This window comes from Chiloscyllium plagiosum, chromosome 18 (assembly GCF_004010195.1).
Source record: "Chiloscyllium plagiosum isolate BGI_BamShark_2017 chromosome 18, ASM401019v2, whole genome shotgun sequence".
NCBI lineage: Eukaryota > Metazoa > Chordata > Chondrichthyes > Orectolobiformes > Hemiscylliidae > Chiloscyllium > Chiloscyllium plagiosum.
In genome coordinates this window covers 6,830,888-6,854,228 of record NC_057727.1, presented here as the reverse complement: position 1 = coordinate 6,854,228, position 23,341 = coordinate 6,830,888, and the positions used below count along the sequence as shown (strand labels likewise).

The 23,341-nt window shown below is 42.0% G+C and overlaps 1 protein-coding gene across 2 annotated transcripts in view; it reads left to right on the top strand.

Annotated features, from left to right (window-relative positions):
• Nucleotides 1–23,341, top strand: part of LOC122558821 (coatomer subunit gamma-1) — a 70,914-nt gene that overhangs the window by 24,926 nt on the left and 22,647 nt on the right. For both annotated transcript variants that reach the window (XM_043707622.1, XM_043707621.1), the window contains exons 6-15: nucleotides 1,061–1,136; nucleotides 5,438–5,530; nucleotides 5,830–5,916; nucleotides 7,280–7,434; nucleotides 13,975–14,108; nucleotides 14,909–14,976; nucleotides 17,760–17,948; nucleotides 19,838–19,933; nucleotides 21,491–21,734; nucleotides 22,504–22,579. In XM_043707622.1, coding sequence (XP_043563557.1) covers nucleotides 1,061–1,136; nucleotides 5,438–5,530; nucleotides 5,830–5,916; nucleotides 7,280–7,434; nucleotides 13,975–14,108; nucleotides 14,909–14,976; nucleotides 17,760–17,948; nucleotides 19,838–19,933; nucleotides 21,491–21,734; nucleotides 22,504–22,579 — 1,218 coding nt within the window. The remainder of the gene's footprint in view (nucleotides 1–1,060; nucleotides 1,137–5,437; nucleotides 5,531–5,829; nucleotides 5,917–7,279; nucleotides 7,435–13,974; nucleotides 14,109–14,908; nucleotides 14,977–17,759; nucleotides 17,949–19,837; nucleotides 19,934–21,490; nucleotides 21,735–22,503; nucleotides 22,580–23,341) is intronic.

The window sequence follows — 23,341 nt, the reverse complement described above, 5'->3', positions numbered from 1 at the left end:
ACTGGACTTTGGTTAGGCCACATTTGGAGTATTGTGTGCAGTTCTGGTCGCTTCACTTTAGGAAAGATGTGGAAGCTTTGGAGGGGGTGCAGAGAAGATTTACCAGGATGTTGCCTGGAATGGAGAATAGGTCGTACGAGGATAGGTTGAGAGTGCTAGGCCTTTTCTCGTTGGGACGGCGAAGGATGAGGGGTGACTTGATGGAGGTTTATAAGATGATCAGAGGAATAGGTAGAGTAGACAGTCAGAAACTTTTTCCCCGGGCACAACCGAGTGTTACAAGGGGACATAAATTTAAGGTGAAGGGTGGAAGGTATAGGGGAGATGTCAGGGGTGGGTTCTTTACCCAGAGAGTGGTGGGGGCATGGAATGCGCTGCCTGTGGGAGTGGCAGAGTCAGAATCATTGGCGACCTTTAAGCGGCAATTGGATAGGTACATGGATAGGTGCTTAACCTAGGACAAATGTTTGGCTCAACATCGTGGGCCGAAGGGCCTGTTCTGTGCTGTATTGTTCTATGTTCTATGTTCTACGAAAGTCAATAGGCAGCTTTCGGGGCTCAATCCAGGTGCTTGAGTTCGTAATCTTGGCTCATTTGCTGGTGCAGCACTAAGATGCTGGCTTTCACATGAGCGGTTAGGGCGGCCTGGCCTGCACTTTCTGGTGGATTTAAAAGATCCCACTCTTTTGTAAGAAGAGCAGAGGAGTTTTCCTGAGGGTTGGACGTTATTTATCCCTTTACCAACATTGCTGTTTGTGGGATCTTACTGTGGCCAAATTATCGGCAATAATGCTAAGTTACAACAGTGTCAGTGTTGTAAAATGATGTATTGACTTTAAAGAACTCTTAAAAAGCGCCGTGCAAGTTGTAATCTTCCTTCCACCTGACATCTAAATAGTGTTTTTAAATAAACAGCCCACATTACAGATATGTGTTTTAACAGTTAATTGGTCATATTAGCCTGAAAAGGAATACTCTTTATAGTTACAGTTAAGAGGATTAGGTTTTTGCAATCTAACTAATTATTGCTTCAGTTATTCTGCATTTTCTTTTCCTTTAGCCTGACTAAAGACATGACTGGGAAAGAAGACAATTATCGGGGACCTGCTGTGAGAGCACTGTGTAAAATTACTGATGTAAGTACCGTGCTCAAAAGGCGGACTTGCATGTGGACATAATTTATAGGATGATGTTTTAAAAATCAAATTATAAAACAGAGTTTTTGTTACTAACGCAATGTGTCCTTCTATTTGAATCTCAATTCCGCAGCAGTAAGGACTCTAAATTGGAGATTGTCTGCCTAGTTTCCACTAGAAGTGGGTGGTGTTGCCCATAGAATGGTACTGGAATGACTGGGTTCAGAGACTGGCTGCTGCTGAAATGATTACATTGGTGCGGTGGAATTTGAAACACCTTGTTGGGATACAGCAAGAGATTGCTTCATCTTGCATCTAACCAGCACTGTCCTGCTCAGGGATTTAATTATGAAAAATATATGTTCTCGTTCCCAATACTGACATCACTGCCCATAGTTGTAAGCATTGAAAGTGTAATTGTCTGTATTCATAAGGCAGTTTTTTTTCTGAAGAGATGTATTTCTGTTTTCACATGTATTTTGACAGTTTTTTTGATTATATCGTTTTCCACATCTGGCCTGTTGTACATCCTTGGTTTTCATTACTCCATCTTTGGCCAGTGTGTCTTTGAATGCTTAAGCCCTGGGGTTTCCTCCCTAATATTCTCTGCCTTTTGAAGTCTTCTCGACCCAGTGCCATTGATCAAAGGGACGTTCTCCATTTGGAGTCGGAGGATGTCAGGAGCCCTGACTCTATTTTCATGTCCTGAGATTGCAGTGGTAGGGCCAAGGCTACCAAAATAATTTGTAATTATGTGATACTACTCCAGGGTAAAACCAGCAAACCTGACAGAGACCTGGAATTGCTGAAAAATGTGTTGCAACACATTTTTCAGCTCTGATCTCCAGCATCTGCAGTCCTTACTTTCTCCTAGAGACCTGGAATTGTACAGGTTTTAGTGACTCAATGTAACACCAGACAGTTAAGCTATCAGGCTAACTGTTCAGGATAAATTTTCCACAGTAGCAAACCCAAAGGTCTGTTCGGTACATTCATCAGGGTTTTAAAAAAAAAGCTACAGGGAATGATTCAGCACAGATAGTTTATCATGCCTCGGTCAATATGTATTGATTATCTTTTTTTAAAACGGTTCTGAAAACATTTCTTCAAGGCAGCAATGTTTTAAATGGAACTTCAAAAACAGAAAAATAAAGCTATTTCAGTACATTATAAGTCACCTTAACTATATCTAAAAAAGTAAATAACATGCTTACGAGGTGGAGAACTATAGCAGAAGAACTGTTAAAGCCATCTCTCAATAGATCTGTTAATCTACGTTGTGAGGATGAAACTGACTAAAATGTTTTTTGTGTGTTGCTTCAATGAGCTTCTTATTGCAACTGTGTGTTTTTAATTTAGATGGTTAAGTAAAACTCTTCTAAACTAGGTTAGCCCTATTGCTCTCCTTGCCCACTGCTCTTGTCAACTCTTATTACTTCTGTAAGGATCTGTGAAAGCAAGAATGGTTTGAAGCTTAGAAATTTCGAAGAGCTCTGCACTCTTCTCAGCGCAGACGTGAATCAAGCGGATGTGCCAAACAGCAATTTTTATTTTAAAAAGTGATATCCTATAAGCAGTATTGCAAAAGGTCCAGGTCCTGGACAGACTAGATGTGAGAAGCTTGATCCTCATATCGGGGAAGTCCAGAACTACGGGTCACAGTCTAAGAATAAGGGGTAAGCCATTCAGGATTGAGATGAAGAAGAATTTCTTCACTTGGAGTTGTGAACCTGTGGGATTCTCTCCCACAGGAAGCTGTTGAGGCCATTTCACTAGATATATTCACGATGGAGCTGGACGTGGTCCTTGCAGCTAAAGGCATCATTGGGATGGGGAGAGGCAGAGAATGGGATACTGAAATTGCATGATCAGCCATGATCATATTGAATGGTGGTACATGCTCGAAGGGCTGAATGGTCTCCTCCTGCACCTACTTTCTATGTTTCTATGTGTGCTACTAGTGCCATGTGCTAGTCAGAGTAGAAACAGTAGGTTTCAGATTCCTGCAGCATTGAGACCGGTTCTGGGTGAGCAAGGACCAGTACAAGCTTGGCAGGACTGACACTACTGTTCTAGGGGAGTCTTGCTGGAGTGGTTGGGAAAGCTTTAAACTAAGATGGCAGGGGGTGGGAGCCTATGCACAGAATCAGAGGAAGGGAAATCAAGGACAAGAACAACGGCAGACTAAGAAAAATATTGAGCAGAGAAATCAAGGGCGGATCAAACAAGGTCACAGTGAAAAGTAATGGGAATGGGCCATGTAATGTTAAAAAAGTAAACCTTAAAAGTTTGTGCCTGAATGCAAAAAACATTTACATAGAATCATAGAATCCCTTCAGTGTGGAAGCAGTCCATTTGGTCCATTGAGTCCACACTGACCCTCTGAAGAGCATCTCACCCAGATCCACCTTACCCATCCTGTCACTGTAACCCTGCATTTCCCTTGGCTAATTCACCTATCCCTGCAGATCCCTGGGCACTATGGGTAATTCACCTGACTTGAATTGAATGAATGAATTGAATTTATTGTCACGTGTACCGAGGTGCGGTGAAAAGCTTTGTCTTGCGAGCAATGCAGGCAGATCACAGAGTTAAGTAGCATAGATAAGTAAATAATAGGTAAATAGCAGCAAAAACAAAAACACAGGTACAGGCGAATGTTAAGAGATTGAGAGTCCATTCAGTATTCTAACAACAGTAGGGTAGAAACTGTTACAAAACCAGCTGGTGCGTGTGTTCAGGCTTCTGTACCTTCTCCCCGATGGTAGAGGTTGTAGAAAAACATTGCCAGGGTGGAATGGATCTTTGAGAATGCTGGCAGCCTTTCCTTGACAGCGAGCCTGGGAGATGGATTCTATAGATGGGAGGTTGGCCTTTGTGATTGTCTGGGCCAAGTTCACCACTCACTGTAACCATTTCCGATCTTGAATAGCGCAGTTGCCCTACCAGGTAGTGATACTTCTGGACAGAATGCTCTCAATGGCCCACCTATAAAAGTTGGCAAGGTTATTTGCCGTCATGCCAAATTTCCTCAGCTGCCTAAGGAAGAAGAGGTGTTGTTGAGCCTTTGTAACCAGTACATCCACATGAAGAGTCCAAGAAAGCTTGTTGTGGATGACCACTCCGAGGAGCTTGGCACTCTCCACTTGTTCCACCTCTGTACTGTTAATGTGTAGGGGGGTGCATGAGTAACATCCTGCCGAAAGTCAGTATTGAGTTCCTTGGTTTTACTGGCATTGAGGGCTAGGTTGTTCTCAGTGTACCACTTTTCCAGGTCTTCCACCTGTCGTCTGTTTCAGTGCCATCTGATATTCGACCAACTATGGTGGTGTCAACAGTGAGCTTGTAAATGTCATTAGTCTGGTATTTGCTGACGCAGTCATGGGAGAACAGTGAATACAGTAGGGGGCTGAGTACATATCCCTGGGGTGCTGCAATGTTGAGTGTTAGTGACAATGAAATATTGTCCCCAATCTTCACTATGGCGTGTGGGTCAGGAAATGAAGGATCCAGTAGCAGAGAGTGGGGCTTAGTCCGAGTTCTACATCTTTGGACTGTGGGAGGAAAAAGGAGCATTCGGAGGAAACTTGGAGAACGTGCAAACTCCACACAGTCGCTCGAGAGTGGAATCAAACACAGTAGCCTGATGCCATGAGGCAGCAGTGCTAACAACTGAGCCACTGTGCTGCCTAAAAAAAAAAGGATAAATTTATCATACACGCGGATGAAAACAGAATCATGTAGCCAAGATTGTAGCCATGCTAAATTGCCCGTAGTGTTAGGTGAAGGGGTAAAATGTAGGGGAATGGGTCTGGGTGGGTTGCGCTTTGGCGGGTCGATGTGGACTTGTTGGGCTGAAGGACCTGTTTCCACACTGTAAGTAATCTAAAAAAAAATTACAGAGACATGGCTGCAGGTTGACCAGGAATGGGAGCAGAGCATCGAAGGACAGACAAAAAGAAAAAGGCAATGCAATTTCACTGCTGGTTAAAGAGGAAATTAACACAATAGTAAGTGTGGAGTCCGTAGGGTTGAACTGAGAAACACTAAACATTAACAAACAACAAAAACAAAAATTGCTGGAAAAGCTAAGCAGGTCTGTTAGCATTTGTAGAGAGAAATCAGGGTTAAAATTTCCAGCAATTTCTGTTCTTGTTTCTGGTTTACATCATCTGCAGTTCTTTTGCTTTTAAACGCTAAATATTATCTGGGCTTCTCTGTCATTAGTTTTTAAAGTGTTGACCTTATGGAAGGTGCTGTTTCGGATCTCTTTCACTCACTCTCTTGTATGATTCCTGAAGGGCACCATGCTGCAAGCTATCGAAAGGTACATGAAGCAGGCAATCGTGGACAAAGTGCCCAGTGTCTCCAGCTCAGCATTGCTTTCCTCCTTGGTGAGTGCTGTTGTCTGTTGCAAAATATATCATAGTAACTTGGTATAGGAATAATGCTGACTTGTCCTGATATGGAAGTTATTTACACAGCCTGACTCCATTTCTTATTACTTTAACTTCCTGGTAATTCATTGCTCTGATTTTGTACAGTGGCATTTTATGAAGGAATGACATTTGTCTTGTCAACTCGAAATGCTGTACGTGCTGCTTTGGGATTTTGAAATTCAATTGCAAATATCATTCAATGGATATGTTGGAAGAGGATGTCATTAATCCACTGTTTCCTTTGTGTCCTGCAGCACTTGCTCAAGACCGGCTTTGATGTGGTGAAGCGCTGGGTGAACGAAGCTCAAGAGGCAGCCTCCAGTGACAACATTATGGTGCAGGTAAATCGAATGGTTGCACAATGTAAAGTCAATGCAAACTATTCACTGATAACACTGACAAATTGAGTATTGTGTACAGTTTTGGTCACTCTCTTGTAGGAAAGATGTAGTTAAACTGGAAAGAGTGCAAAGATGATTTACAAGGATGTTGCTAGGACTAGTAGGCATGAGTTACAGGGAGAGATTGGCCAGAATAGGGCTAAATCCTTGGAACGTAGGGGAATGTGGAGTGAGCTTATTATTGCCTTTTTCCCAGGGATGAGGAATTGAAAACTAGAGGGCATAGGTTTAAGGTGAGAGGGGAAAGATTTAAGGAGGAGCTGGGGGGCAACTTCTTCATGCAGAGAGTGGTGCATATATGGAATGGGCTGCCAGAGAAAGTGGTTGAGGAATGTACAATAGCAACTTTTTGAAAAAAACACTTGGGTAGGTATGTGGATGGGATGAGTTTGGAGGGTTGTGGACCAAATGCGAGCAGTTGGAACTAGCTGAGTGTGCACCATGGTCAGTATGGACCAGTTTGGGCCGAAGGGCCTGTTTCCATGCTGTATTACTCTATGACTCTAAGTTAGTGGGTATGTATGCCACCCAGTGTTCTACTTAAACCCATTGCACTTCAAGACTCAAGATTGAATCTGTACTTTTCTGTTGAATTAGCTGATTGCATTGATCATAGGAGATCAAAAGCAAGGAAGTAATTTAGAAATCACCATTTAGTCTGTAGCTGGAGTATTGTGCCCAGTGCTGAGCAGCAAATGTTAGGAAGGATGTCAAGTCTTTTGAGGAGGTGTACAGAAGGTCTGCTAGAATGATATTAGAGATGAGAGAATCTGATATTATTCTACTTAGAGAAGGTCAGTGGGTGATTGAATAGTCATTTTGAAAATTATGGATGGATTTGATAGAGTGCTGAAAAGAAACTGAAAGAACTGCGGATGCTGGAAATCTGAAACAAAAACAGAAATTGCTGGAAAAGCTCAGCAGGCTGGCAGCACCCATGGAGAGAGAATGCTGCCAGACCTCCTGTTCAGAAGATGGGTCATTGGACCCATAATGTTAACTCTGACTTCTCTCCACAGGTGCTGCCAGACTTGCTGAGCTTTTACAGTAATTTCTGTTTTTGTATTGAGAAAGTTCTGCACCATCAGGCTTACTGCTTTTTACTTAAGATGGCAATCTATTGGATTGTCTACCTGTTCAAAAGGAATTAAACAATCCCCATTTTAACAGAGATTTTGTCAGCATTCTCGACAATATTCCCTCAACAAATGCCATTATAAAGAGCTTATTAACTTTTCCATGTCTGCATACTGGTTGTAGTACTTCCTCCAAAACAGTGGGTGACTGCACTCCTTTCTTTCAGTATCATGCTCTGGGGCTACTGTACCACATCAGGAAAAACGACCGGCTTGCTGTTAACAAGATGGTGTCGAAGTTCGCACGCCAGGGCCTCAAGTCACCATTTGCCTATTGCATGATGATCCGCATCGCCAGTAAACTGTTGGAGGAGGATGACAAGTGAGAACCTTTCAGGGTCAAATGAACCATGTTCTTCTGTTGTACCATTGGAACTTGTGACAAGGTCTCCCACACTTGACTGAACTGGCAAGGATCAAGTTGGTGCTGTTCATAGCTCTCTCCTCTATCTCCCTCAATCATATAATGAGCAAGAAGTCTGCTGCTTGCAAGAAACATGTATGAAATGGGTTTAGACCATCTCAATGCATAGGAGTGCATATACCTGACAGCACAGAAACAGGCTATACAGCCCAACTGGCCTATGAAATGGCAGATAAAGTTTAATTTGGATAAATATGAGGCATTGTATTTTTGGTAAACCAAGCAAGGGCAGGACTTATACAATTAAATGTTGGCCCTTGGGTAGTGTTGTAGAACAGATACCTAGGGGTTCAGGTACATAAATATTTGAAGTTTGTGTCATAGGTAGTCAGGGTGGTTAAGAAGGTGCTTAGTGAACTTACCTTCATTGCTCAGACCTTTTGTGTATAATAGTTGGGACATCATATTGAGGTTGTACAGGACATTGGTGAGACGTCTTCTGGACTATTGTGTGCAGTTCTGCATTACCTTGTTTAGGAATGAAATTATTAAATAAGGGAGAGTCCAGAAAAGATTTTGCTGGGATGAAGAAAGGATGGGAATGGAGGGTTTGAGTTATAAGGAGAGGCTGGGTAGGCTAAGACATTTTTCACTGGAGCATAGGAGGTTGAGGTGACCTTGGAAGTTTATAAAACCATGAGGGGTATAGATAAGATGAATGGCAGGTGTTTTTTCCCTAGGGTGGGGGATTTCAAGAATAGGGGACATATTTTTAAGGTGAGAGGGGAAAGATTTGAAAAGGACATGAGGGGCAACTTTTTTTAGTGGTTTGTATGTGGAATGAACTTCCAGGGAAAGTGGTGGATGCAGGTACAGTAACAACGTTTAAAAGGCATTTGGATAGGTACGTGAATAAGAAATGTTTGGAGGGGTATGAGCCAAGCACAGGCAGTTTAGTTTGGGATTATGGTCAGCAGGGACTAGTTGGATTAAAGGGTCTGTTTCTGTACTGTATTCTGTGTTTGCCCCTCAAGCACTTTCTCTTGGTTCTTCTTCATCTGCATCTATCAGGAGATCCTAGTATTACTTTCTCTCTGGCAGTCCCTGTAAATACATCAGTGCTGTTTGCTTCAACTTCTCTTTGTGGTGGCATGCTCCATATTTTAACCACTCTGGATGAAGAATGCAGGTCCCAGTATGGGCTTTATAATATTAACCCTGGTTCCTATTTTGATTGAACATTTCACTCATAGATGCCACTTGAAGGCTGATATGAGAACTAGAAAAATATTTAAACAAAAAGCTCATTTGTGTTGTATCGCCAGCAAGCCTAATATTAATTGGGCTGTCCGCTGGTGCATTGAGAAATTGCTGTTGGTCCTTATTCCTTGCAACTGCTGCAAATGAGATGGAAGAACATTTTGAAGTTGCACCAGGGGCACCACAGGGAGGACTAAGCTCTGCAGTTAGCCACATTTTACTTAATGTGGGAGAGCTTGTTTGTAACGCATAGTCTAAAATTAAAAATATCATTGTACCATGGCTCTAACTTAATCACAAAATGCATTAAAAAAAACAAGACTCCTAAACACCATGCTTGCTAGGAGCCAGTGGTATAATCATGTTGATTCTGTAAAACATAAGTTCAGGTGGTGAAATTTCAATTCAGTAACTAAATCTGGAATTAAAAACTAGTCTGGTGGTGACCATGTAATCATTGTCAATTATCATAAAAACCTATCAGGTTTATTAATATCATTTAGAGAAAGGTGCCGTGCTTACCTGATCTGGCCCACTTGACCCACTGGAGAGTCAACCACTACAATGGCTTAGCAAGCCACTGCATTGTATGTAATAGCTACCAAAAGTCTGCTAAAAAGACCTACACCACATGGACTACACTGTTTCAAGAAGACCACTTACATCACCTTCCCAAGGGCAATTACGGTTGGGCAATAAATACTGGCTTATCTTGTGAAACCCACATCCTGTAAATGAATAAAATAAACCATAGGATGGTTTACACACTACAAGGATTGGAATAGTTTCTCTTAGATATGGCCTTTCATAGGAATAGGCTATTCAAGCTGTTGAGTCTATTTCACCATTCATTGAGATCATGGCTGATCCATATTTAAACACTGTGTTTACCTGCCTTGGCTCCATATCCTTTTGTGCCCCAGTCTGGAAAAGAAAGCCCTTTGACTTTGGATTTAATGTGATCAACTCGAGTGGAACTTAGTATTTTTTTGTGTGGAGGAATTTAATGCTTCTATTGCCTTTTGTGTGAAACTGTATCCCAACTTCCCTTCTGATTAGCCTGGCTCTGAGTTTGAGATTGTGTGCTCCTATTTTAGACTCCTCCACATGTTCTTTTTTTCATTCAATGCACACAGACCAAAGAGGCCTCGGAGGGTTTTGTAGTCCGTTCTGGGTTAGTGCACTACAATCTGTCTCTGTGTCACTGGGAAAATCAGCCAGGCATCTTACAGCTGATTCCTGGTGAGCATGAGATCAGGCTTGGCTTTAAGCTGCTCCATATTTGGCAAAACTGCCGACACTGACTGTCATGGTTCATGCACAGATAACCCTGGTAGAGGGAAAAGGGAAAATAAATCTGTAGAAAAATGATCATTTTAATATTTGTGGCAGTGTCAAATTGAAGTGAAGGTTACTTTCAAACTGGATTCTTGACTATGATCCTCGCATAAAATGAGTCTCAGCGCTTCATTGGCGAGTAGCAATGCATTTGCAACATTCCTTGCAAAAACACTGACTGGCGCTCCAACTCCAAAGGAACCTTTAGGCTGCCATCCAAAATTTGCAGCTCTGAATTCCTCATCCATCCTGATGCCCAAAATCCCACAGGATGCACAGCAAGTGTCCTCAGCAATCTGTCTTCCCCATTACTCAACACTTTATCTTTGCAAAACAGAGCTAGTCAGAAGCAGACTTGGTAAGAGGGGATGGCACTTTGAAATCTGATAACTTTAATTTTTCTAATGTATGAACATGTGTGACTTAAAGCCGTTTTGCCAAATTTTTGACAATGTCAATTAGAAGTATAACCATTACACTGAAGCGTTAGTGAGTTCATGCTTAGCATGCACTCCATTTTTCTTTTGTCTTCTCCACATCAGCATTTTTCCCTGTGGGTAAAAGAACTATCCATTGTGAGAAGTGCTTGGAGCATGGATTTCCTTGGTTTAATCTCTGCACCGTGCTGAATTGGCTGATCTTGGCCAGATCACAAAGTTAGCACAACCCGGCAGCATATAATAGGAAGAAAACCTCAGAGTTCGCCAAAACTTCCAGAAGGTGAGGGAAGAAATGATTGGGGAGAAGACACTACAACTTATGTGTTCAAATTAATTCTTGCCTGAAGACTAATCCTGATTGAAAGAATATTGAACAGTTGACTAATAAATAGGTGACAGTTAAGTAGAACTAAGATCTGTTAGGCCTTTGCAAGCTCAGCACAGTTTTCCAGCCATTTTAGCACACGTAACCATCAGCATCTAGGTTAGTTTGACCAGTTAATGGTCTTGACTCAGTGATAAGGAACTTGATTTTTAAAAAAAACTGCTGAAGAACTGCCATTTTAATAGGTGCAACAGTATCGAATTTTGATCAAAGGCAAATATTGATATCTCAGACACTGTTGATAGCTTGAGGCTTGCTATTTTAGCACACGTAATCATCAGCATCTAGGTTAGTTTGACCAGTTAATGGTCTTGACTCAGTGATAAGGAACTTGATTTTTTTAAAAAACTGCTGAAGAACTGCCATTTTAATAGGTGCAACAGTATCGAATTTTGATCAAAGGCAAATATTGATATCTCAGACACTGTTGATAGCTTGAGGCTTGCTGTTTTTGGTAGTGTCATTTGAAACGTTTAACGTTCTGTGGGTTTAGAGACGGTGTTCAGAGCCATCTGCCCTTCCGCTCATGATAGTGAGTCAATAAGGAAAACTCAAAGGAATAGGGAAAAGGTTGGGTATACTGCAGCGACCTGCGCTGCGACTGGAGTAAATTTTCCACATGGTTTTGCGGCCATAATTCTATTAGATTTAAAATAGTCATGGAAAAAGGTAGACCAGATCTAAAAGTTGAAGTTCTAAATTGGAGAAAGGCCAATTTTTACGGTATTAGGCAAGAACTTTCGAAAGCTGATTGGGGGCAGATGTTTGCAGGTAAAAGTACGGCTGGAAAATGGGAAGCCTTCAGTATTGAGATGAGAATCCAGAGAAAGTATATTCCTGTCAGGGTGAAAGGAAAGGCTGGTAGGTATAGGGAATGCTGGATGACTAAAGAAATTGAGAGTTTGGTGAAGAAAAAGAAGGAAGCATATATATGGTATAGACAGGATAGATCAAGTGAATCCGAAGAAGAGTATAAAGGAAGTAGGAGTATACTTAAGAGGGAAATCAGGAGGGCAAAAAGGGGACATGAGATAGCTTTGGCAAATAGAATTAAGGAGAATCCAAAGGGTTTTTACAGATACATTAAGGACAAAAGAATAACTAAGGAGAGAATAGGGCCCCTCAAAGATCAGCAAGGCGGCCTTTGTGTGGAGCCGCAGAAAATGGGGGAGATACTCAATGAGTATTTTGCATCAGTATTTACTGTGGAAAAGGATATGGAAGATATAGACTGTAGGGAAATAGATGGTGACATCTTGCAAAATGTCCATATTACAGAGGAGAAAGTGCGGGATGTCTTGAAACAGGTAAAGGTAGATAAATCCCCAGGACCTGATCAGTTGTACCCGAGAACTCTGTGGGAAGCTAGAGAAGTGGTTGCTGGGCCTCTTGCTGAGATATTTGTATCGTCGATAGTCACAGGTGAGGTGCCAGAAGACTGGAGGTTGGCTGATGTGGTGCTACTGTTTAAGAAGAGTGGTAAGGACAAGCCAGGGAACTATTGACCAGTGAGCCTGACGCCGGTGGTGGGCAAGTTGTTGGAGGGAGTCCTGAGGGACTATCATCCACATAAATGATTTGGATGTGAGCATAAGAAGTATAGTTAGTCAGTTTGCAGATGACACCAAAATTGGAGGTATGGTGGACAGCGAAGAGGGTTACCTCAGATTACAACAGGATCTTGACCAGATGGGCCAATAAGCTGAGAAGTGGCAAATGGAGTTTAATTCAGATAAATGTGAGGTGCTGCATTTTGGGAAAGCAAGTCTTAGCAGGACTTATACACTTAATGGTAATGTTCGAGGAAGTGTTGCTGAACAAAGAGACCTTGGAGTACAGGTTCATAGCTCCTTGAAAGTGGAGTCGCAGGTAGATAGAATAGTAAAGAAGGCGTTTGGTATGCTTTCCTTAATTTGTCAGATTATGGAGTACAGGTGTTGAGAGGTCATGTTGCAGCTGTGCAGGACATTGGTTAGGCCACTGTTGGAATATTGCGTGCAATTCTGGACTCCTTCCTATTGGAAAGATGTTGTGAAACTTGAAAGGGTTCAGAAAAGATTTACAAGGATGTTGCCAGGGTTGGAGGATTTGAGCTGCAGGGAGAGGCTGAACAGACTGGGGCTGTTTTCCCTCGAGCGTCGGAGGCTGAGGGGCGACCTTATAGAGATTTACAAAATTATGAGGGGCATGGATAGGGTAAATAGGCAAAGTCTTTTCCCTGGGGTGGGGGAGTCCAGAACGCGAGGGCATAGGAGAGGGGAAAGATATAAAAGAGACCTACGGGACAACACAGAGGGTGATACAGGTATGGAATGAGCTGCCAGAGGATGTGGTGGAGGCTGGTACAATTGCAACATTTAAGAGGCATTTGGACGGGTATATGAATAGGAAGGGTTTGGAGGTATATGGGCCGGGTGCTGGCAGGTGGGACTAGATTTGGTTGTGATATCTGGTCTGCATAGACTGGTTGGACTGAAGGGTCTGTTTCCGTGCTGTACATCATTGTGACTCTGAGATTTGCCAGTGCTATTGGAAAATATGGAAGAGCTGCTTTGTAGAGGTCTGATTACTATGACAGAGAGAATACGATGTGGTATGTCTGCACCAGACACACACTGGCATGCTGTTGAGTAGCTGTTCAGTGTGCAGTGAGCTGGTCCCATCAGGAGTGTAATATTCTGTAACTGAGTACAAATGTGTACGATTGGACGAGTGTTTAGAGCACGCATTTGCATCCCACATAGTGTTCTTTTCCAAAGAAGTAGGTTCAAATTCTGACAACCTGTCCTGATATTTAAGAATTCTGGGTATCATTGTGTTATTTATGCGGGTTGCCTTTGGTGAGAAAACATGAGTGGTAGTAAGTTGAGGCAGCCCCGACTCCTGGAGTATATGCTGCACGTGGTGCTGCTACATTTTCCTTTAAAGGTTTATTTTAATTTTGCTTGTGCTCTGCAGAAGTGCAACCCTTTTTCAATTCTGAAATCCAAGTTTGCCTTTTTAAATTCCTGGACTTCCAAGAGAAGGGTTTGTTGATCAACAGGGTGTTAATAGATTGTTTTGTTGTTCTCTCAGCCGTGACAGTCCTCTATTTGATTTCATTGAGAACTGCATGAGGAACAAGCATGAGATGGTAGTCTATGAAGCAGCCTCTGCCATTGTCAACCTGCCAAACTGTACAGCTAAAGAACTGGCTCCTGCTGTCTCTGGTAAGTGTGTGAAAGCCAAGAAAAATAGTTTGAATAAATATTGTAAAGGTGAAAATGCTTAGAGAATAACTTCTGTTCTGGCTCAGTGATTGAAATGTTGACCCTCTTAGTAAAGCTGAGAGGTTCACGAGGAGGTCTCCCAATTGTTCACCCTCGCAAAAGGGACCTGAGAAAATTGACCAAGCATTCTGCTTCCTCCAGTGTGCTTGTATAGCTTGTGCTTCACTTTCTCGACTTCAATAAGAATTTGTGTTTTAATGTGGTAAAAAGTCTTGATAGGTTCCAACTATCAGAAAAAGAATTTAGTAAACTTATTCGATGGGTAACCAAAAGCTCAATCAAGGAGCCTTTAAGGAAAAAGGGAAGTGCAGAGGTTTAAGGGAAGGAATTCCAGCACCTCTGGCTTGGAGAGCTAAAGGCAAGGCTGCTAATGGTGGGACTAAGGCGATGAAGGATGGACAAAATGTCAGAAGTTTGAAGAATATAGGCTAGGATATCTGTGAGCTAACAGTATGACTGAGGATAATAGTCCATTGTCTGGAGAACTGTAGGCAAATTCTACATTTTACAATGCAAACTATTCCGTATTGCTCTATTTTTATTACTTTGTTTTTGCCAGAATTTCTTGATTGCCTTACGAACATTGGATCATATTATTATCTCACAACCCTACACAAACAGTGTCTGTGATTAGGTTTGCATTAAGTTTAACAAATTCCTGATGACCATATGGCAGTGAGATGCAGTAAATTTTTGCTTTTTATGTGGCCTTTCATTCTGAACTTTTTTGCTCCCTGCAGTGCTACAGTTGTTCTGTAGTTCGCCTAAGGCAGCCCTGCGATATGCAGCAGTGAGGACACTCAATAAGGTAAGAGGAGATTTGAAGGGTGATATTTGCACGTTGGCACAAAGGTTTTCTTTATGCTGAGTGGTTGATGCCAGTGATGGGGACCTATAGTTATGGAGACATGCTGGAGCAAAGGAGATTTAAAAAAAACTTTCATTTAAATTGCGCAAAGATTTAATTTAATGATTTCCAGGGATTGGAATTCAGTGATGCGGTGCCTGATAAATAAAACATGGGAGAAAGTTTGTGCTCTATGGGATGTTGGGGCACATAATACTTTCCCACTGAGTAACTTGAGGCAGAGATCATTGCATCTTCATAATGGAAGAGCAGATAAACAATAAAATGGAATGATCAAATGCAGAGAATGAGGACGGAAATGAGATTAGTTATCGATTGCTGTAACAAACTGGTGGTCATTGACTTTCTGAACTGTAACCATCCCACAGTAGTTACTGCTATCATAGCTAATGATTAGTGTCATAAAACAGTTTTCTGAAGTTATTAATTCTCTGCTTTTCAGCAAGCAGTTGTGCATTTTTGTAACACATTTCCCTAACTGTAAGACATTTTAAAAAGTTTTCAGCGAATGAAAGCTGTGGTAAAAATCGCAGCCTTCAATTTGTGCACAGCAAACTCTCAGTTAAACAAGCTATGAGATAATCTATTGTGTTGGTGTTGATTGAGGGGATTTACTGAAAGCCTTTGATAAGGTGCCACACAGGAGGCTGCTAAATAAGACCAGTACCCCTGGTGTTAGAGGCAAGGTACTTGCATAGATAGAGTTTTGACTGCCTGACAGAAAGCAGACAGTCTTTTTCAGAATGACAGCCAGTGACTATAGTGGAGTTCAGCAGGGGTCTGTATTTGAATCTCAACTAATCACATTATCCATTAATAATCTTGGCGAAGGAACTGAGAGTATTGTTGTTAAGTTTTCAGATGATACAAATGGTAGCATTGAGGAGGCTGGGATACTGCAGAAGGACTTGGACAGACTAAGAGAGTGGGCAAAGGAGTGGCAGATGTAAAATAATGTGGGCAAGTGTGATGTTATGCACTTTGATAGGAAGATTAGAGGCATTTCTAAATGGACATGATTTGGAGATGCTGGTGTTGGACTGGAGTATACAAAGTTAAAAATCACACAACACCAGGTTATAGTCCAACAGGTTTAGTTGGAAGCACACTAGCTTTTGGAGTATTGCTCTTTCATCAGGTGATGGGAGCGACGTTCCGAAAGCAAGTGTGCTTCCAATTAAACCTGTTGGACTATAACCTGGTGTTGTGTGATTTTTAACTTTCTAAATGGGGAAAGGCTTCAGAAATCTGCAACACAAAGGGACTTGGGTGTTGTGGTTCAGGATTCTCTAAAATGCAGGCTCAGTTGGTAGTTAGAAAGGCAAATGCATTGTTAGCATTTATTTCAAGAGGGCTAGAATACATGAGCAGAGATGTACTGGTGAGGCTGTATAAGGTCTGGACAGATCTTCTTTGGAATATTGTAATCGGTTTTGGGCCCTGTATCTAGGGAAGGATGTGGTAACGTTGGAGGGGTTCCAGAGGAGGTTTACAAGAATGATTTTGGGCATGAAAGGATTGTCAAATGAGGACTTTGCGTCTGTATTCAAAGGCATTTAGAAGGATGAGTGGGGATCTGATTGAAACTTACAGAATAGTGCGAGGCCTGAATAGAGTGGACATGGAGATATCTCCACTAGTAGGAGAGGCTAGGACCGTAGGGCACCGCCTCAGAGTGAAGGGACAATTTTTAGAACTGAGGGGAGGAGAAATTTCTGTAGCCAGAGGGTAATGTATCTATGGTATTCATTGCTGCAGGCCAAGTTATTGAGTGGATTTAAGACAGACAAAGTTGATCCTTGATTAGTAAGGGGATCAAAGGTTATGGGAGAAGGCAGAAGAATGGGGTTGAGAAACATAACAGCCATGATGGAATGGTGAAGCAGACTAGATAGACAAAACTGTCTAATTATGCCTTACGGTCTTATCTCATGTAAATTTATTTTCCATGAGTTAATAATCTGTTGCTATCAGCGTACTAATTTCAAGGTATTATGTTTAAGTCTCATCTTGCATAAGTGTTTAATGTTTTATGCTACAGAGGTGGCTCCCTTACTTAAACAGTTGCCTTTAGAATCACAGAATCATACAGCACAGGAGAAGGACATTTGGCCCAATGTGCCTGTGACAGCAGTTTGCAAGCTGCTAATTATTTAGTCCCATTTCCCTACTCTTCCTCATGACATTTGTTCTTTTTTATTCACTCGTGGGACATGAGCATCGCTGGCTGGTCAGCATTTATTGCCAGTCCCTAGTTGCCTTTGAACTGACCGGCTTGCTAGGCCATTTAAGAAGGCAATTGAAAGTCGACCACATTGTTGTGGGTCTGGAGTCACATGTAGGCCAGACCAGTGAAAGATGACAATTTCCTTCCCTGAAGGACATTAGTGAACCAGATGGATTTTTCCGACCATCGACAATGATTTCGTGGTCATCAGCAAATTCGTGATTCCAGGTTATGATTGAATTCAAATTCCACCATCTGTCCTGGCAGGATTCAAACCCAGATCCCTAGAACATTAGCTGAGTTTCTGGATTAATAGTCTAGCGATAATACCACTGGGTCATTCCCTCCCCAATGATGGTCGAATTGAATTTGTCTTATTTTGTTGGAATTTTTCAACGTGCGTTCAGTGTCAGTGGCATTCATCTGGGGAGGAGATCAGTGCGCTGATGGGCTGTTGAGTTTTTTGTTTAAAGTTGCTGCTCTGCTTGTTTTCCAGGTGGCGATGAAGCATCCATCAGCTGTGACTGCGTGCAACCTGGATCTGGAAAACCTGGTGACCGACTCGAACCGCAGCATTGCCACACTCGCCATCACCACGCTGCTGAAAACGGGCAGTGAGAGTAGCATTGACCGTCTCATGAAGCAGATCTCCTCTTTTATGTCAGAAATCTCAGATGAGTTCAAGGTAACCATTTCCACCTCCCTATTCACTGATGGCGCTCAGTAATCTTGTGCATTTTCACCCATTTCCAGAATTTTTGATAATTCCCAGGCATCCTTACCAGATTTATATTTTTTATTATTAAAGAAAGGAATGTTCTTGTTTGATAAAGAATTGACAGCACAGGAATAGGCTCCAGCTATGGTCTATGTGGTTAGCACTGCTGCCTTATAGCGCCAGGGACTCAGGTTCGATTCCACCTTCAGGCGACTGTGTGGATTTTGCCCGTTCTCCCTGCATCTGTGTGGATTTTCTCCAGTGTTCTGGTTTCCTCGCACAGTGCAGAGATGTGTAGTTTAGGTGGATTGGCCACACTGAATTGCCCATTGTGTCCAACCAGGTGCAGGCTAGGTGGGTTAGCCATGGTAAATGCAGAGTTACAGTGATAAGGTAGAGGGGTGGGTCTGGAAGGGGTTCTCTTCGGAGGTCAATGTGGCATCCATGGGCTGAATGGCTTGCTTCCTCACTGTAGGGTTTCTATGTCAGTGTTTATGCTTCAGATGTAGTCAACTTACTCCCTATTGGATCTCGTCCTATCACCATATCCTTCTGTTATTTCCTCTATGTGCATATCAAGTTGCGTCATATATTTCCAACATACCTACTTCAATTAACCTATATATTATATAGTAATATTTTTCACCCTCCATTTTGTTCATGATCTGTTGCCAGTGTTACACATCATTGGGTTCCAGCAATGTGAAAAAGATGGTTCCCCTTTTTGGACAGATCTAGAACAAAGGGTTGCCTATTTAATATAGAGTTAAGGAAGGATGTCTTTCTCATAGAGAGTCGTGAGTCTTTGGAATACTTTTCCTCATTGTGTTGGAGCCATGGCCCTTGGAAAATTTGAAGAAAGAGGTGGACAGATTCTCAATAAGCAAGGAGTGAAACGTTGTCAGGAGTAGGTGGGGTTCTGTCAGGAGCAGTCAGGGATGTGGAGTAATCAGGTCAGGCAGGATCTTACTGAGTGGTAAAGCAGGGTCTAAGACCTTAACTTCTACTCCTAATTCATGTGTATGTCGTCCACCTAAGAGACCTCGTATATCCACTGAGACTGTGGATATTATACATGTGCACACGCTGTCTTTCCAGCAGAAACCACTTGTCGGAGGGCAGGAACAACTCAAGATGATTATTCTTCCCTAACCAGGGGCCCTCAAAATCAATTAAACTGTGACCTGATTGCAACCAGCACATTTGGTGTAGAACTGAATACAGACTCTGTGCCTCGTTATACATTTTGTGGTATACTTATTTACCAGGCCACTGGGGGAATAGATTGTGCTTGATTTCAGAAACAAACAGCAGTCTAGGACTTGGAAGAATTCAGCAATGCAGAGCTGGGACCGAAAGGCAGGAGGGGAGTGGAAATCCAGCAATGCAGAGCTGGGACCTAAAGGCAGGAGGGGATTGGAAATCCAGCAATGCAGAGCTGGGACCTAAAGGCAGGAGGGGAGTGGAAATCCAGCGGCTCTGGGAAGGATGCAGAAATGGGATTGACAAGATCAGCTTAGGTATAAGTTTTCTGACTTCGGAGTGGATGTGCTCTATGCTGAGTGACAGCTGACCGTGTGAGGCACATCACTCGCCGTTCTGGCAATTCCTTCATGATCTTGAAGATATTAGGTTTGATTCTTGCCCTCATCTCTGGTGCTTGAGAGTCATTTTGACCTGCAGATCTGCGGCATCCCTTCTCCGCTCACATCCTGTGTCTAGCCTGAGCCGCTTTTGTATGTTTGATTTGGCTTGTTTTTAAGCGCTTTGTTTCTGATTTAAAGGCAAAAACCATGTTTGGAAAGAATACTCCTCTGGCTTGCTCTTTGATGTTCTTCCAATGATCTTGTGTTTAGGTGGTGGTGGTGCAAGCCATCAGTACTCTGTGCCAGAAGTTCCCACGGAAGCACTCTGTGATGATGAACTTCCTGTTCACTATGCTGCGGGAAGAGGTGTGTTAATTTAAGATCGAATACTTAAAAATTACTGCTTCCTTTGTAAAACATACCCTTTATTTACAAATACTTTTGTTAATGTCCTGGATCATTATGAGCAGAGTTTACAAGATTCGGTTAGCTCAATGGGCTGGACGGTTTGTGCTGCAGAGTGACACCAAGAGTGCAGGTTCGATTCCTGCACTGGCTGAGGTTACTATGAAGGTCCTTCCTTCTCAACCTCATCCCTCGCCTGAGATGTGATGACTTTCAGGTTAAACTCACCACCAATCATCTTTCTCTGTCTAATGAGAGAACAGCCCTATGATCCTCTGGGACTATAGCAACTTGACTGCAATTGCTCAGGAACTTTGCAGAAATTTAAAGTCGAGAAGGAGAACTATTATGCCTGTATTGTTTTTTTTTAAAAACCTATCCAATTAATCTCACTTTCTCCCCACAGACCTGCAATTTTTTCTTTTTAGTTTCAAGCACATATTCAATTCCCTTTTGCAATTTACTATTGTATCTGCAGTCACTGCTTCAACCAATGCCTTCCAGAACCCTGTAACTCACTGCATTTTAAAACAAAAAGAAAATCTCCTTCCCTTCGCAAGCCAGTTCTCCTAACAATTATTCTGAACTGATGTCCTCTGGTTACCGATCTTCTGGTCTGTGCAAATAGTTTTCTCAATCAGTTCTGTCAAAATCCCCTTTCAAACTGAACCCCATTGTTCAATTTTTTTTTTCTTATCCTTACCTACTGTACGGTTAATGTGAGATTTAATAGAGGTGTTCAGAATTATGATGATTACAACACCAGTGGGGTAAAAATCACCTTGTGAGGTGGTTAACCCACAGTCCTGTTAACATTACATGGTATTCTGGTCTCTGCTATCTTAACAGAAATTTGATAAAGAACTTGATAAATCCTGTTGACCTAATATCCCACAGCTGCAATATTATTTGGCTTAAAAATACAGAAGAAAATGGTGTGCATCTTGTTGAGTGTATTAGGAACGTTATTCAAACGTATAGTTTGCTGCTTTGTAAATTATGGAGTCTAGTTAGTCACACAGCACCAAAGAGGCCCTTTAGCCCATTGAGTCTGTCCCCACTTATCTACACTAAGTTGTATATGGTTATGTCCAAAGCAGGTGCCTTCAGGACAGCAACAGAAAGTGTGATTTTTGTTTAAACTATGTGTTAGGATGTTTTCCCAACAACTGATCAGTTCCCCTGTTAATCCAATTATTGAGCTACACGATTGGAAGATCCTATTTTCCCACATTACCATGCTCATGTTGCAGAGAATAAAGCGGAGCAGGTGAAAATAAGACACCAGAGACATTCTTTTTCAACTCTGGTTCATTACACCATTTTGAATGTTTATCCATATATGTTCATGGGGCGTTCAGATAAGTGGCTTACAATATTAAATCTCTCTGCCTTCCAGGGGTGGGCCTTTCCAAATTAGTTAATCAGCAACCAGCAGATGGTGTGACTGTCATTTAATTCTTCAGCAGTGAGGAATCCAAAGTTAGTTCATGTTCTGAATTCTGACATTCCCTTCAGGGTGGATTTGAGTACAAGCGTGCCATTGTGGAGTGCATCATCTGTATTATTGAGGACAACCCAGAGAGCAAGGAAACTGGGCTGGCTCACCTCTGTGAGTTCATTGAGGACTGTGAGTTTACAGTCCTGGCCACCCGCATCCTTCACCTGCTTGGGAGGGAAGGAGCCAGGACACCCAACCCTTCAAAGTACATTCGCTTCATCTATAATCGGGTCATCCTGGAGAACGAAGAGGTCCGAGCAGGTGAGTTGCACTTTGTGTCTGCTTATAAAAGATATTTCTTTTTTTTGAAAAAGTATGAGCCAAAGAATGCTCAGAAGGTGGTGATCACAGAGGAAGAAAGAAAGAAAGAATATAATATTACCTACCTGTTTGTATTTCTTTTTATTAATTAATGGGATGAGTTTACCGCAGGCTGGACCAGCATTTATTGACCATCCCTAGCTGCCCAGAGGGTAGTTAAGAGTCAACCATATTGCTGTGTAGGCCAAACCAGGTAAGGATGGCAGTTTCCTTCCCTAAAGTGGCATTAGTGAACCAGATGGTTTTTTTCTGACAATTGAAAATGGTTTCATGGTCATCGTTTAATCCTTAATTCCAGATTTGTATTGAATTCAGATTTCACCATTTCCCATGGTGGGATTCGAACCCAGGTCCCCAGAACATTATCTGTGTCTATGGATTAACAGTCCAGTGATAATACTACTGGGCCATTGCCTCCCTATATATACTATATATATTTTAAAGGAGGTCAAATTGAATGATGGGACTAGCCAACCTGTCTTCTCCTGGATTTTTTTCTTGAGGCAAGGAGCAGTTGTGGGAGTTCCTGTGAAGCAAATCACAATGGTACAATACAAGGGCAATTGGACTAGCTCAAATGTTGAAGCTGGAGTGCTGAATTTTACCTTCACTGTACCTGTAGACTTCAAGTGTGTGGTTTGAAAGCACCTTGCTGGATTCCAAACCCAAGTAAAGGAACTGTATTTTCCTCTTTCTAACATTTTTGCAGCTGCTGTGAGTGCCTTGGCAAAGTTTGGAGCCCAAAATGAAGAGATGTATCCCAGTGTAAGCGTGCTGTTGAAGAGGTAAGTGCACATTACAGCTATATGTTATTACCAAAGTCGAGTGAATATAGTTACACAGTGAACACATACACAGTGGGTCTAATTGAATGTTGGAACTGGGTGGAAGGGCTGAACAATCTACTGTCTGTTCCCCAATGTCAGGTGTACTGTCCTGTTCATCCTCCCAACACAATTTATTTATTCTGTGTAAGCATAGTGTCAGAGAGAGCAAATAAACCATCCAGTGTAAATTTACTGATTTGAGAATATAGTGGAATATTTCCAGCATGTTCAGAAATACAGCATCAGCTTCACAGATATTTAAAAGTCTGATGCAAGTGTTTCTATTCTTACTATGACTTTGTTGTACTCACTTGGTTCCATTCTATTCTCTGGTGGTTTGCTATATGGCTGACTGTTCAGATTAAAATTTGTGGAGCTCAGCTTGCTGTAATTAGAAACAACAGTATTTTTAGGAGAAAGAGAGGAAGGAAAATGAGAGATTGCACCTTACAGTTTCTCATCTGGTCATTGATGATCTCTGGCAGAGAGGGACACTTTAGTGGTAAAGAGAAATGAAAATCTCTCTGGCTTTTCTGTCCTATTTTTGATGTGGTGACCACTAGCTAGAGTGCATGGATGTGACAGCATTGTAGTTCTGTTACTGGACTAGTTATCCAGAAGTCTGAATTAGTCAGCGAGCAACATGAGTTCAAATTCAATTACAGTAGTTGAAGAAATTAAATTTGATTACTTAAATTTAGAATGAAAAATCTTGTTTCA